Below are 13,572 nucleotides of genomic sequence, written 5' to 3'. Positions count from 1 at the left end.
GACTGCCCTCTGAGCCTTATCAGCCACTCTTCTCTTGGTTGGAATTTTCTGTTGAACTCCAGCATATAGAAGACGGCAAGGGGAACTTCTCTCTGGAGGCGGGGGTCATCAGCTTACCCTCCCAATGAACACCCCACTTAGTGGCCTCTGAGGAACCCCAGGGTTCCATGGATCCCAGTACGAGAATCACTGGAACAAGTCTCCCTGGAAATGGTGAAGGGGGCCCTCTTGCTGTTGTTGCTTAGTCATTCAAATGTGTCTGGCTCTTTTTGACTCCATGAACTATTATACCCGCCAGGCTCCTCTGTCCATGGAATTTTCCAGGCAAGATGACTGGAGTGGATTGTCATTTCCTCCTCCAGGGGATCTTCCCAACCCAGGGATCGAACCAGTGTCTTTTCCATCTCCCACACTGGCAGGCAGACTCCTTCCTGCTGAGCCACCTGGGAAGCCCCGAGGGAGGGCTGGAGGGGGAAAGTCCTGGAGGCAGGGGTGACAGGTGAGCCACAGCACCGTCTGTGCACACCATGGCGAGGACCCGAGAAGGATGAACAGCGGCTCCTGGGTGTCTTGTCTGCTGACGGTGGTGGAGCGGGACCAGCCCAGGGAGCTGGAGGGGCTGGACAGCGTGGGCTCTTCTGGGCACAGGGGTGAAGGGGCCCAGAGGCAGGTGGATGGGTGGGTCTGCGATCAGGGCCGCAACCAGGTGATGCAGAAAGCGACAGAGGATGACAGTGGAGAAGGGGGAGGGCCATGGGAGGCTCCCTGTTCTCATCAACTCAAATGAAACAGAGAAGGAAGGAGTGGAGGACAAACTCAGAACTCTTTCAGGAGCCTATGGACAGATGCCTCCTGTACGGCCAAGGGCCAGCGAAGGCATAGGGCCGGTGCTGAACATGACTGAGGCTCGTGGCCTCCACTCTGGGGGCCCTGGGCTCTTCACACCTCCCTCCCCAAGTAGCAGGAGGAGCTGGGGTTCCTGTACTTTCTTTTGGGAAGTGGCAGCTCCTCAGAGCCCAGGGTTGGTAGGATGAGGCCAAAACTGAGTGGGCTGGACAGGGGTCTGATGGAGCCGCTCACGGATTAGGAGTCAGAGGGTGTCCAAGTCTTCCCTTTCTATGGCTTAGGCTGGCTCAGAAAAATTGACAAAATGGTTTATGTCCTTTCTATGGGGTTTTTATTTTTAAATCTATCTTTTTTTTTTAACCGGATGACAGTATATTGCTTTTTAAAGTATTCTGAGATGCTTGAAAGTTCTCAAAGTAGATAAGAAGGGAAAGCCTCATTCCAGACTGCATTTTATCACCACATTTTTCAGAGAATGACAGGGTATCAGGCCTCCTGTTTGCTCATGGGAAGCTGGCTGCAGAACCTGCCTTTGGGGGTCCCAGGATGAAGGGGGGACTCAGGAAGACAGCTCCAGGGGATGAGGCACCACGGGTGGGAAATGCACCCTTTCTTCTGTTTCTGACAGCATTTTCAAGATGCTCCGGCTGCCCCTACAAAGGGGTCAGACATTGGTGGAAAAGATGCCTTCTCAGGGTGTGGTGCAAATGGCTTATCGCCAGCTAAGGATGGCAGACCGCCGCCCACATGACAGCCCCGCCTTCCTACCCACCCCGCTACTCCCGCCCCCGTGCTCAAGAGCAAGCCTGCACCGAAATAATGAATCACAGCAGAAGACAGGGATATGAAGGATGTTCTGATGAGCCAGACAGATTTCTGTCATTTTGAAATATACAGGAAATGATTGATCAAAGAGGAAGCGTTTCACTTAGAAAGAGAACACAGAGCTTGCACAAGTGTTTATTTCTTAGAAAGAATTAAAAGTGGCGTCAGACTTTGAAAGAGGTGCATCGTGATGCCCTCTGAAACTCTTCCCGCCACTCGATGCTGATTGTAATGAGTTGCAAGCTCCAAAGTGATCAAGCGTAGTTCGAGGACTCTGACTTGCATGAAGGGTCCTCTGCGGTGGCCAGGCAGGAGAGCACCCTGATTCTTAAGTCTGTTCATCTGGAGCTGCTCCAGTGGGGCTGATAGTCTTGGATTCCCGCCTGCTGGGTCTTCAGACCATAGCCCGGCAACTGAGTTACTCTCAGCTCATGCTCTGCTTTAGCCAAGGCCACAGACACCTCATCTGATGAGCACTAGGTCCCAGGCTTGGAGGCACTGGGGCCTGGGCATGGCCAGCAGGGCTTGGGGTGGTGGTGGGGGAGCGCAGGGTGTAATCACAGCCAAGTCAACCCATCTGGGGAGGAGTCCTGCTCCTGACTTGTCTCCAACCACAAGGGCAAGAGAAGAGCTTTGCTACTTACGAGCATGAGGCCTCAGGCTAGGGGCCCTTCTCAGGTTCCTCCACCTCTAAAAGAGGTGGGTTCCCCCACCCCGAAATGTCCGCAGCGCCTCCTTCCTCAGGCTGCACTTCCTACTTGCAAAACGAAAAACTCAGAAAGGTACCAGGCTCATGGTAAGCACTAAATTAGCATTTGCTAAGTGAGACAAATGTGTGGAAAAAGAAGTCAGTTCAACATAGAGCAGCAGAAAACTTTTGAGAATGGCAGACGGATGGAGCTGGGCTAAAAATGAAGCCAGACTGGCGTGCCTGGTTGGACACGTGGTTCTTTAGGGGCTAGAGGGCTCTGGGTCCTGAGCGGTGGGGTAACTGCTGCAGCCTGCCTTCCCTTTGCAGGATAACCTGTTAGACCTGCTCACAGACACCCCGTCCATGCCAGTGGGCACAGGATTCCAGACCAGAAGAGGTCTCATTGCCTCTTTTTGCCACACTGATGCTCACCTCTAAACAGTGTAGAAAGGGGACCATCTGTTTGGGAAGACATCCCCCAAGCCCACAGTCAAGGCTAGGACGCACCAAGATTCCCATAAGGAAGGAAGTGATGCTCTGAACTGCACACCACGGGAGCACTCTGAGGTGTGGTGCCTGGCCCTGCCCCCAGAAATGCTAAGACCCAGCTCGCGAAGACTGTCTCAAGCCCACCACAGGCCTTAAACTGTCAGGCACTTGGCATCAGTAAGGATGGAAACTCTGCTCCGTGTTATGTGGCAGCCTGGATGGGAGCGGAGTTTGGGGCAGAATGGATACATTTATGTGTGTCCTCTGTACACCTGCAACCGGGCTTCCCCAGAGGCTCAGCTGGTAAAGAACCTGCCTGCCAGTGCAGGAGGCGTAAGAGACGAGGGTTCGATCCCTGGCTTGGGAAGATCCCCTGGAGAAGGAAATGGCAACCTGCTTCAGTATTCTTACCTGGAAAGTTCCATGGACAGAGGAGCCTGGAGGGCTACAGTCCATGGGGTCGCGAAGAGTCAGACACTTGAAACTATCGTTAACATTGATAATCAGCTATTCTCCAACATTAAAAAAAAAAATCCCAAAACCAAAAAGGACGCATACAGTATATAAAAAAATTACCAGCCATTCTTTTATGATGCTCTTGACGTTAGCCCTGGCTCAGAAACCTTACACAAACTCTTAGTAAAAGCCCAGGTCTGCCCTTTACCCCAGAACAGAGTCTCCCAGCAGTCCAGGTTCTGTGAGGCTGGGTATCTTTCCGAGTCTGCCCTACGAATTGTCTTCTGCCCAAGGCATGGCTGTGTCTGCACCAGCCCCTGGCTTGCCACTCAGATTCCTGCCACCAGCCTTTGCTGAGTGAGTCCTCTCTCTGGGCGGCACCCTGCCCACCCCCTGCAGCTTATCCTTGACTTAGATCAATGGCCACTTCCTCCAGTAGGCAAGTTTCAGACTTCAGTGCACGGCTCCTCCCCTCAACGACTCTGCCCTTGGCCTGGGCACAGGCTCTGTCTCAGCTCTGGGACATCACGACTGCTGTTACCCTGTGTGAGCTTTAACCCTCTGCTTCTGCTGTGTGATTGGAAGCAGGGTTTCCGTGAACCAGCCCGGGTCCCGTGGGTCGATGAGATTTTTTTGTTGCTCCCTGACTCTAAGGGGAGATTGCATTCACAGCCATCGGCAGGGTCCTTGGTGATCAAGCACATTTACTCAAGCTTGCTCACCCAGACATTTCCAGTTACTGAAAGGAGGTGACTAGATTCGCTGGCAGAGGACCTGAGGAAGGGGCAGACGTTCCTTGCCCCACTTCCTAAGCGGGCACCACGGGCAGGACTTGGGTACTCTGCCCTGTGGGCCTGTCAGGGTCAGATGGCGTGATGAAGAGACGTGCCCCCCGACCCCTGCCACACCAGCCGCTCACCATGGTCCGGACGCCGTACTGCTTCTCCACTTTCTCCTTTAACTGTCTGAAACAGGCCTCCATTCTCTCATGAAACGGCCTCAGTGCTTCTGTGACTTTGTCTCCATGGATCCTGATCCCTTCGGCCAAAAATGGGATCTGAAAAACATACCGGTTGACATTCCTTATCTCCTGCTTAATGGTCTCAAAAGAGCAATGTACACCCAGCAGAAAGTGGCGAGCCACATGCAAAATGCATCTGTTTCGGTTTTCCTATCAAACCAGCTGATTAAATTCATCAGCCAGGCATGCTACTCTCCCAAACCAAAATGTGTAAATGAAAAGCATTTGTGTTTTAAGTCGGACACGTCTAGTGCAGCATGCAGGGCACGGATGTGTCATTGCTTTGCCTGACTTGCATTTGACCATCAACCCCAGAAGAGATGGGTCTGTGCTTTCCATTTGAATTTGAGAAGAACTGCATTTTGGATTTGTTTAGCTGTAACCTGATGTACTCACAAAGGGCCATGTCACAGTGCCAAGATTCCTTCGCTAAGAATACTGCCTCTATAACCCACTCCAGTATTCTTGCCTGGAGAATCCCCATGGACAGAGGAGCCTGGCAGATTACAGCCCACGGGGTCACAAAGAACTGGACACGACTGAAATGACTTAGCATACATGCACAACTATAACTTGACCTACTTGCAAAGGGCCATGTCACTGTGCAAAGATTCTTTTGCTAAAAATATTGCCTCTACAGGCAACTGAGAACTCTATTCCAAAATGTAAAAACCGAATTATATGTGATCTATAGTCCTGAAGGGTATTCATATTTGGAAAGGAAAAACAAATTTATCCTTCCTTAAAACTAAAAATAATCACCTCTCTGCCAATACTGCTGGCACAAACTTCCACGCCGACGCTTCACATCGGACCGTGGAGATGTAGCTGACCTTTAAACGCGTCGTAGAGACATTTTTATTCCCCAGCCCCAGAGACCCTCCAGAGTCCCTGCTGTTGGAGGTGGGTGTCAGGAAGGCTCCTTTCTTCCCCCAGCTTCTGCGTCCCCCGAGGCTCCGACTGGGAGGTACATGCTCTTCAGTGCAATCAAGCTAAGAGGCTTCTTCTTAATAATTTATAATTAAATCAAAATACTGATTAAAAACAGATTTTCTTAATATGACAGAACACCAATGTAGATGAGCAGATTTATTAGTAAGAAGGATAATAAGTCCACAATTGAATTTCATGTGAACAAATTCAAGAAATCTTATCAGGATGAATCAACGCACAAAACGTATTTGGCTGCCATTTATAGCAAGCAGCTGGAGCCTCTTGTGGTGCTCCGGGAGAGAACAGGATCAGTGAGCTCCCTCCCTGGGTTGACACCCCTCAGCCTCCTCTTGGGCTGCGCAGGCACAAAGTGTGTTCGGCTGACAGCTGGGTCTACATCCAAGGTAAACTCCGGGCATCTCTTTCTGGCCGTTATCACCAGGAGGACAGTGTACAGCTAGGATTTCAAATGAGATGGGACCTTTTACTTCCCCATGCATATTACTCTCGCAGGTGGCAGCCTCCAGGGGCTGGCTGCAGTTTGTTTAGATTCAGCAGGAGAAGATGCTCACAGAAATCTTCTTGATTCCTGGGGGTCGGCAACAGCAGGCTGGGGATAACCTGCTGTGGGACGGGAAATGTGTCCTGTCTATCCTGGAATGAAGGCAAGGATAGGGGTGTGGTCTCAAGGTGACAGCCCCGCCACTCTAGACACTGAAAGCATTTTGCTCTATAATGGAGCTTTCTCAAATGTGCAAAATGAAGTCTAGTCATTTCTGTAATTTTTTGTTGGTGGTTTGACAAAACTCTTAATTGGCCAGATGCTTGACATCAAAGAAGCTACTTGCTGGACTAAAGTGAAGACCTTTTGGTCCAGGTCTTGGGACTGAATGAAGGGCAATTTGACAGGTGAAACTGATCCTTTCAACTGGTCCCTGACATTGGTCAGTTATAGCTTTCTACAAGAAGGGTGGGATGGGGCCCTTGTTCTATGTCCGCTTGGGGCTGAACTGAAGCTATGAATAAAAAGATGCTCTGTGCAAACACTCCAACATACAAAGTGCTTAGCACACGAACAGAAGCCATGGACTGAGGCCTGGAATGGTCTTTGGATTTCAGCAGGCTGAGCATCAAAATCTCTCAGGCAGATTCCTGAACCATAGTCCTGATCTGGTCTAGAGCAGGACCCAGGAATCAGAACATCTAAAGAGTTTCCCAGAGCCCAGAGGGGGAGGAGGACATCCCCAAAAGCCACATGTGTCTTCAGGTGCATGCTCAGTAGTGTCGGAATCTGTGTGACCCCACAGACTAGCCCACCAGGCTCCTCGGACCAAAGCATTTCCCAGGCAAGACTACTGGAGTAGGTGGCCATTTCCTTCTCCAGGGGATCTTCCCCACCCAGGGATGGAACCTGTGTCTTTTGCATTGGTTGGCAGGTTTTTTACCACTCAGCCACCTGGGAAGCCCAGCAAAGTCACATGTTGAGTTGTTCAAAGTGAGCACATGGCCGGCTCTCAAAATAGCGGTACTATATGTGAAATCTGCTCCTGTGTGTCTCCTACACGGGTTCATGGCCTGCTGGTCGCACAGAGCACTTAGAAGCAGTGCGAGGCGCTTCAGGAGCACTGCCCCTGATGACCTCAGTCAGGCCTGTCATCAGCTAGGGATGGTGAGAGGGTCTAGGCTTTCATTTCTGTGCATTTCAGAAGACACATATGCGGGCACCTCAGCGGGCTCCTCTGGGCCTACACGGATTCATCCTCAGACCCACAGCAGGGAGGCTCTGTGAGACAGCTGTGCCTGCGGAAAGAGGGAGCTGTGCCTTTGAAGAAGGGACTGGCGCTTGTGGCTGCAAACCTGGAAGAGCCCCAGTGCACGCAACCGGCCCCTGACGGACCCCAACTCCCACCCCCAAGGGGCTGAACACCCCCTGCTTCAGCAGAGGCAACAACAGAGCCGGGAGCTGCCTGGGACTTAATAACCAGCCTTTGCAAGTGATTTTAGGGGCCAAGATGTTCTGATTGTATATCAGGGATGGAAACTCTGCCCAGGAATCCTTGGGATTCCCAGGAGGAAAATCTCACTTTGCCCTGATGGAGCTTCAGGAAAGAAAAACAAATCAAACAAATTAACAAACAAAACCAAAAGAAAGCATCCCAGTAACTCCAAACTTCTTTCTGTTACTGACCATATGACTCAATTACTGATATTAAAATATGGATTTTCAAAACATCAGCAAATGAAAGCAAGATCACAGGTAATGTTTTGAATATGTATTTTTCATCACTCTTTGATTTAATGAAGTGGCTAGAAAACAGATTTTTTTTTCAACTTTCCTGTGAACTGCTTTAAAATTCATCCTTTAATATAGTTATTAGGGGTGATGACATAGTGCTGACATAAAGTTCTCTCTGGGGAACAAATTACTTTCCTCTGTAGGGCCTGAAACTCTTAAAATCCAATTTGCTGTAAAAGCTTACAGGGAAACAAAAATCAATATAACTTTTTGCAGACCAAACTAGTTTTTGTGTAGCAATGGTTTTACAGCCTTCAGTAGAGTTTTGAATTTTGTACCTTTTGGTTCCCTCAACATCTAAAATGGAATCATTCAGACCTGTAAATCCTCTCCCTCTTTTTCTAAGTTAGAGATGGAGACTGCCTACACAAAGCTTATATCCTGTGCAAGGAAACCATTCTGTAAAAAGTTTCCTTAAATTCAGCTCCCAAGGTGTCTTACCAGAGAAGAATTCCAAGGCCAAATTGATATCAAATGCCTAAGTCACACCCATTAGGGTGGTTGTTATAAAACAAAGAAAAAGAAAACCAGAAAATAAATGTTGACGAGGATGTGGCGAAATTGGAACCATGGTGCCTGCCTGGCGGAGGGAATAGAAAGCAGTGCAGCTGCTGTGGAGAACAATGCGGTGCTTCCTCAGAAAGTTAAAGATAGACGTATCACACGATCCAGCAATCCCCCTGCTGGACACATACCCAAAGGAAGCGAAAGCAGGAAGCAGCAGTTTTTTGTAAACCTGTGTTTATAAAAACATTGTTCACAACAGCAAAAGACAGAAGCAACCCAGGCAGCCATCAGTGAATGAACAGATAAGCAACATGTGGTCTATACAGACAGCGGAACATTATTCAGCCTTAAAAAGGAACAAGATTCTGATACATGACTATGGATGAACCTGGAAGACCAATCGCAACTGGAATGAGACAGTCACAAAAAGACAAACAATGCATGATTCTACTTATATGAGGTCCCTAGAATAATCCAAATAGGAGATGAGGGTTTGATCCCTGGTTGGGAAGATCCCCCGGAGGATGAAATGGTAACCCACTCCAGTATTCTTGCCTGGAGAATCCCATGGACTGAGGAGCCTGGAGGGCTACAGTCCACGGGGTTGCAGAGTCAGACACGACTGGAGTGACTTAGCAGGCATGCACAGAGTAATCAAATGCATAGACAGAAAGCAGGGTGGTGGCTTCCAGGGGTGGGGAGCGTGGGGAGTTATTGTTTATTGGGTTTGCGTAGGTCTGCAAGATGAGAAAGTCCTGCAGATGATGGTGGTACTGGTGGCACAACGATGTGAGTGGACTTGTGACACTGAGCTGTGCACTTAGAAATGACTAAGGTGGTCAGCCGTATGTCACACATTTTATCACAACAATACACACCCATATATTATATAGATACGAAAGAAGTACTTCTAACTTGGCTTGAAACGGAAGCCCAGGCCCGCTCTGCCCTAACAGGTCCTGTAACCCACGGGCTGATGGCGGACAAGCCAGGACAGTGAGGTTCCAGGGAGGCCAGGAGCTGGTGCCCACAGAGCACTCATCAGAAGGAAGAGCCAGGACTCCCGGGCTGTGGAGGGGTGCCGCCCAGGCACAGGGTGACCCTGGTCTCTGCCTCCCTCAGCTCTCTGCCCTCAGCGTGGCATGCTGGGCACAGATCAGCGGTGCCCTCCCTGCCTCCCACGGGAGAAAAGGAAGCCTAAAGAAGCCAGCTGATTCTGGGCAAGATTGAAGATGGGAGGAGAAGGGGATGACAGAGGGTGAGATGGTAGGATGGCATCACTGACTTCAATGGACATGGGTTTGAATAAGCTCCGGGAGTTGGTGATGGACAGGGAGGCCTGGCATGCTGTAGTCCATGGGGTTACAAAGAATTGGACACGACTGAGCAACAGAACTGAACTGAACTGAAATGAGTCAGCTGTCCAAAGTCCAGAGCAGGTAGGCAGAGCTCCCATAGAAGCTGGGTCTGGACATTCCTACTACACCGGGCTCACAAAAACTCCAAAAGCCCAGACACAGGAGCCAGGAACGTCCCACAGAGCCCAGGACACCCTCCAGATATCCCCAGCCTTTCCAGATCACATCCCTTGAAGGAAGTACTGAGAGCCCCAGGAGCACAAGCAGAAAAGCCCAAGAATATGCAGAAGTACATCTGGGATGCTCCCCGCAACCCTGACCACTGGCAGAGGGGATAGGAAGGTGAGCACTTGGCAGCTCCCCACCCCCACCTGCCATACCACCCGCCTGAGACAGGCTGGGCCGTGACCTCTGGGAGTCATCCCCAGACCTCACCCCCAACATTCTGTTCTGTTGATACCAAAGATTTTCCAGAAGGCCACACACCGACCGAGGGGAGGAAACAGACCCAGCTCATTTGCAAGAGTGAACGTTCTAGGTGTTCATACTCATGACAATGGCCAGGAGTCCAGTTAATCGCAGCAGCGGTGGGTGGGTTTATCCAGTACAAACACGGTTGTGTGCGCTCTGTGGCGGCTGGCAGGTGTGCCAAGGAGGCCCAAAGGGATCTGGTCCCAGGCTCAGCTTTCCCCACCCCGACCCTGCAGCTGCTGCGAGACATTTACCTGCCAAGCAATCAGGTCCTTGAGCTTCTCGATCTTTTCGTGGGCCTCAGGGTGCTCCTGCAGGTACCGCTCGGTGAAGAAGGCCTGGTGGGGAGAGAGTCGCTGAGCCCACCAACATGCCCCACCCGCAGGCAGTTTGGCACATCTGGAGTTCCCCAGGCCCGGGGAGAGAGCTGTGTGGAACGCAGACCCACAGCCTTGCCATCACCAGGCTCACATCCCCCCAGGGTGGGGCCCTCTCTACCAAAGCATTCGGGAAGGTCAATACAACAAAAGGACTCTGTTCATTCACTGCGGAGGCCCCGTCCACAGAGCCCAGGGAGGCTGCTGCTGACCCCCGCACCCCCCTTGCTCAGGTCATGGGCAGCACTCCCCAGCTGCGACCATCAGCCGGGCCTGCTCCGCACCTGAGGACGGCTGGGACGCAGCACCACCTCTCTGTCCCTTCACGGCCCACCTTCGGGCAGCGCCCTTCCTGCCTCAGTTTCCCCTTCATCTAGACTGGGGGTGGGGCTAGCAAACTCTCCCTGTGAAGAGCCTCAACTCTGCTGCCATTGTATCCGGAAGACAGCCTCAGACACCAAGAAGTGGATGGCCACAGCCACATTGCAAACTCCATGTACAAAATCAGGCGGACCCCTGTGTCTAGACCACCAGCCCATGACCTTCAACTTCGGCTCCATCTTACTGAGATATTTTTCTAGGGAGATCAGCGGGCTGTCCCCACCGCACCAGTCTCCCAGCTATTCTAAATATTCTAATGCCATTGTCTTCCACTTCAACTGTATATTGTGGTCTTTAATAACCCCAGGTCTCTGGACAGTCAGGAGGGTCACTCTCCATCAGCACAGCCCGGTAGGGGAGTGGTGACAATGTCCAGGTCAGCCATGCCCGGGATGGCAGCGGGCAGCGGGCAGAGGCTGCCCCCGGGGAGTGGGTTGTGTTCAGCCCACTTCAGCGAGCCCGGCGAGGTCTCCAGGCTTGGAGGCCGGGTTTGGAGCTAGCCTGTCCCTGGGGGCAGGGCTGCAGAGAGGAAGCCCGCGTGTCACGTGCCTTCTCGTAATTGGCAAAACCTCCCATGACGGCGGGGTCCACGATGCCGTTTAGCAGCATGGAGAGCGGGTTGATGGGGAGGCTGGGGTCGTCTAGGTGCTGCTGGACCATGCTGTTGATCTTGTCGTTGGTCAGCTGCATGGTCTCGATGGCGTTCTCCAGGGGGCTGATCTCCACCTGCGGAAGCGGGAGGACGAGGATGACTCGGGCTGGTGGCCACGCCCCGCCCTGCCCTGTGGGGGCCCTTGCCCATGCCCCCCCATCCTCGCCAGAGGACAGGCATCCAGACTGTGGCTCGGGCTTCCTTCCAGTGGACCTTCGGGGCAAGGTCTCTCATGACCTAACAAGAGGAGCCAGGCGTGTGAATGTCTTTACATGTTTCCACTGACCCGGTCCCCACGTACAAAAGTTCAAAGGCACGATGCAAGGCCACCTTGTCCCGGGGTGCGTGTGTGTGCACATGCTCATCTGTATACATGTGTGTGAGTGCATGCATGTGTGTACATGTATGGTCATCCCAGGAAAACACAGCCCCGAGTGGTGCTTGAATACAGCTGCTTCACAGAAGAGCGCTTTTAGCCATGGTCTTGTCTGCTGCTTGTTTTAAGGAATCTGGGGCAATCTGTCCTGTCCCTGAGGCAGGAGGTCTGGGCGCTTTGTAAGCCCCCCTGGACCTGCTTGGCCCGCGAAGTTGGGGGAGGAGTAGAGAGGTCCCGCCACGGTCTCCACCTGCAATCACGTGCCCTCCAGGGAATAAAAGAGCTCCCCCAGCGCCAGGGGCACCGCTTCAGTTGGACCTCACAGGCTTCCCTTGCAAACCTGATGCCAGTCAGCAGGACCTTCAGGGCGGGAGGCAGGGCGGTCCACCTCAGGCCCACCTCTGCCCACACTGTCAAGGCCCTTCTTTCACTGGGGACCCTGCAGGGCTTCGTGATGCTCAGCCCTGCCCTCCTCTCTGGCTCAGCTCTAACCACCAGGAGAACATGACTGGGTTTAAAACAATAACACCACCTTCAAGCTGGGTCTCCCTCCAATGGACCCAAGGCTGGGCCCCTGAGCCACGTCTAGGGGTGACCTCAATGCAAGATAACCTGGTCCTTGCCCTCCCCAAGGCCAGTGTGCTGGGTCCCCCCACCTGTGCCAGGGACCTGAGGGTGTCTTTAGCAAATGGCAAAGCAGAGCAGCGTGTTTTCTTTTTGCTCCCGCCCCTGGGGCCTGTCTGAGAGGCAGAGGGAGGGATGGAGGTGCAGAGATGCTCAGAGAACAGTTCTGCTCGTGGCCAGATCCCGGAATGACACCCTCAGCTGCTGGGTAGGAAGCCCCTGCTTGTCAAGGAGCCTGCCCATGACCCGATGGAGGGGCGGTGACATTCAGAGAGGAGGCTGACCCTGTGCCGGCCGGTGAGGGTACCCTGGTCCCACACGCACCCCAGACAACACGTATCCCAGGACTGGTGTCATAGCCCAGCACCTGGCTCGGTCACACCCTGGAACACACCCTCCCGTGCACGTAACTCAGCCACATGGACTCTCCAGGGCAGAATTCCCTCCTGACTGGCTAATGACTCCCTGTCGCAGACCCTGCTGGCCTCAACAAAGAATGGTGTCCTAGATTCATCAAAACAAGAGGGTCAGCTGCCGCCCACGCTGTATCCCATGCTGGTCTGTCCTGGGAGGCAGGCACTCGGCAAGAGGGGCCTGTGGTATTGACAGCAGGATTATTTCAGTCATGCCATCCGGGGATTATTCAGCTTCCAGCCCTCTTAGTTCACAGCCCACGGCAGAACCACATCCTTACAGAAAATCAGGGATTGCCCCTCTCCACCTCGAGCTGTTAAGCGCCTTCCTCGCACACCCTGGCTGGCTCACGGAATCCCCGATTACAAACGGCTTACGGGCAGAGGCTCATTAGGAAGATAGGATTGTGCCTGTTTATGGAAGGGCCTCCTGGTCCATCTCCCACCCATGTACATCACCAGCTCCAAACGGTGCCAGCGAAGGCTTGCATTTCTGCCACCTGCCATGCATCTCCTGAGCCTTTCCAGCTCAGGGCCCGCCAGGTGGCTACGGGGGCACGGAGCCCTTGGGCGGGCTTCAGAGCAGGAGGAGAGGGTGCTGGGATTTGGGGAAGGGGAAGTGGCTGACCACAGGCATACTCAGCCAGAGGCCCAGAGCTCAGCTGGTGAGGACAAAGGTCAAGAGTGGAAACAAGGCTGGGAAGAGAGGGTGCAGCCATAACGTCTTAGGATGAATCAGGAGCATCCAAGGGGCCTCGTGGTAAACTGAACGGCGAGAACCACCCCTCTGGGTAAGATCCTGCCAGGTAAACACCCGAGGCATTGAGACACAGGACAAAGCGTACATATTCTAACA

At 52.6% G+C, this 13,572-nt stretch overlaps 1 protein-coding gene across 6 annotated transcripts in view; it reads right to left on the bottom strand.

The window, feature by feature from the left end:
- DOCK1 (dedicator of cytokinesis 1) overlaps window positions 1–13,572 on the bottom strand; it is a 560,005-nt gene that overhangs the window by 20,886 nt on the left and 525,547 nt on the right. For all 6 annotated transcript variants that reach the window (XM_055560921.1, XM_055560923.1, XM_055560922.1 and 3 more), the window contains 3 exons: window positions 11,201–11,377; window positions 10,148–10,231; window positions 4,227–4,364 (listed from right to left, as the gene is read on the bottom strand). In XM_055560921.1, coding sequence (XP_055416896.1) covers window positions 4,227–4,364; window positions 10,148–10,231; window positions 11,201–11,377 — 399 coding nt within the window. The remainder of the gene's footprint in view (window positions 1–4,226; window positions 4,365–10,147; window positions 10,232–11,200; window positions 11,378–13,572) is intronic.

The sequence above is a fragment of the Bubalus kerabau genome, chromosome 22, assembly GCF_029407905.1.
Source record: "Bubalus kerabau isolate K-KA32 ecotype Philippines breed swamp buffalo chromosome 22, PCC_UOA_SB_1v2, whole genome shotgun sequence".
Lineage (NCBI taxonomy): Eukaryota > Metazoa > Chordata > Mammalia > Artiodactyla > Bovidae > Bubalus > Bubalus kerabau.
The sequence above is the reverse complement of the archived record's forward strand: the minus strand, read 5'-3'. Positions and strand labels throughout refer to the sequence as shown.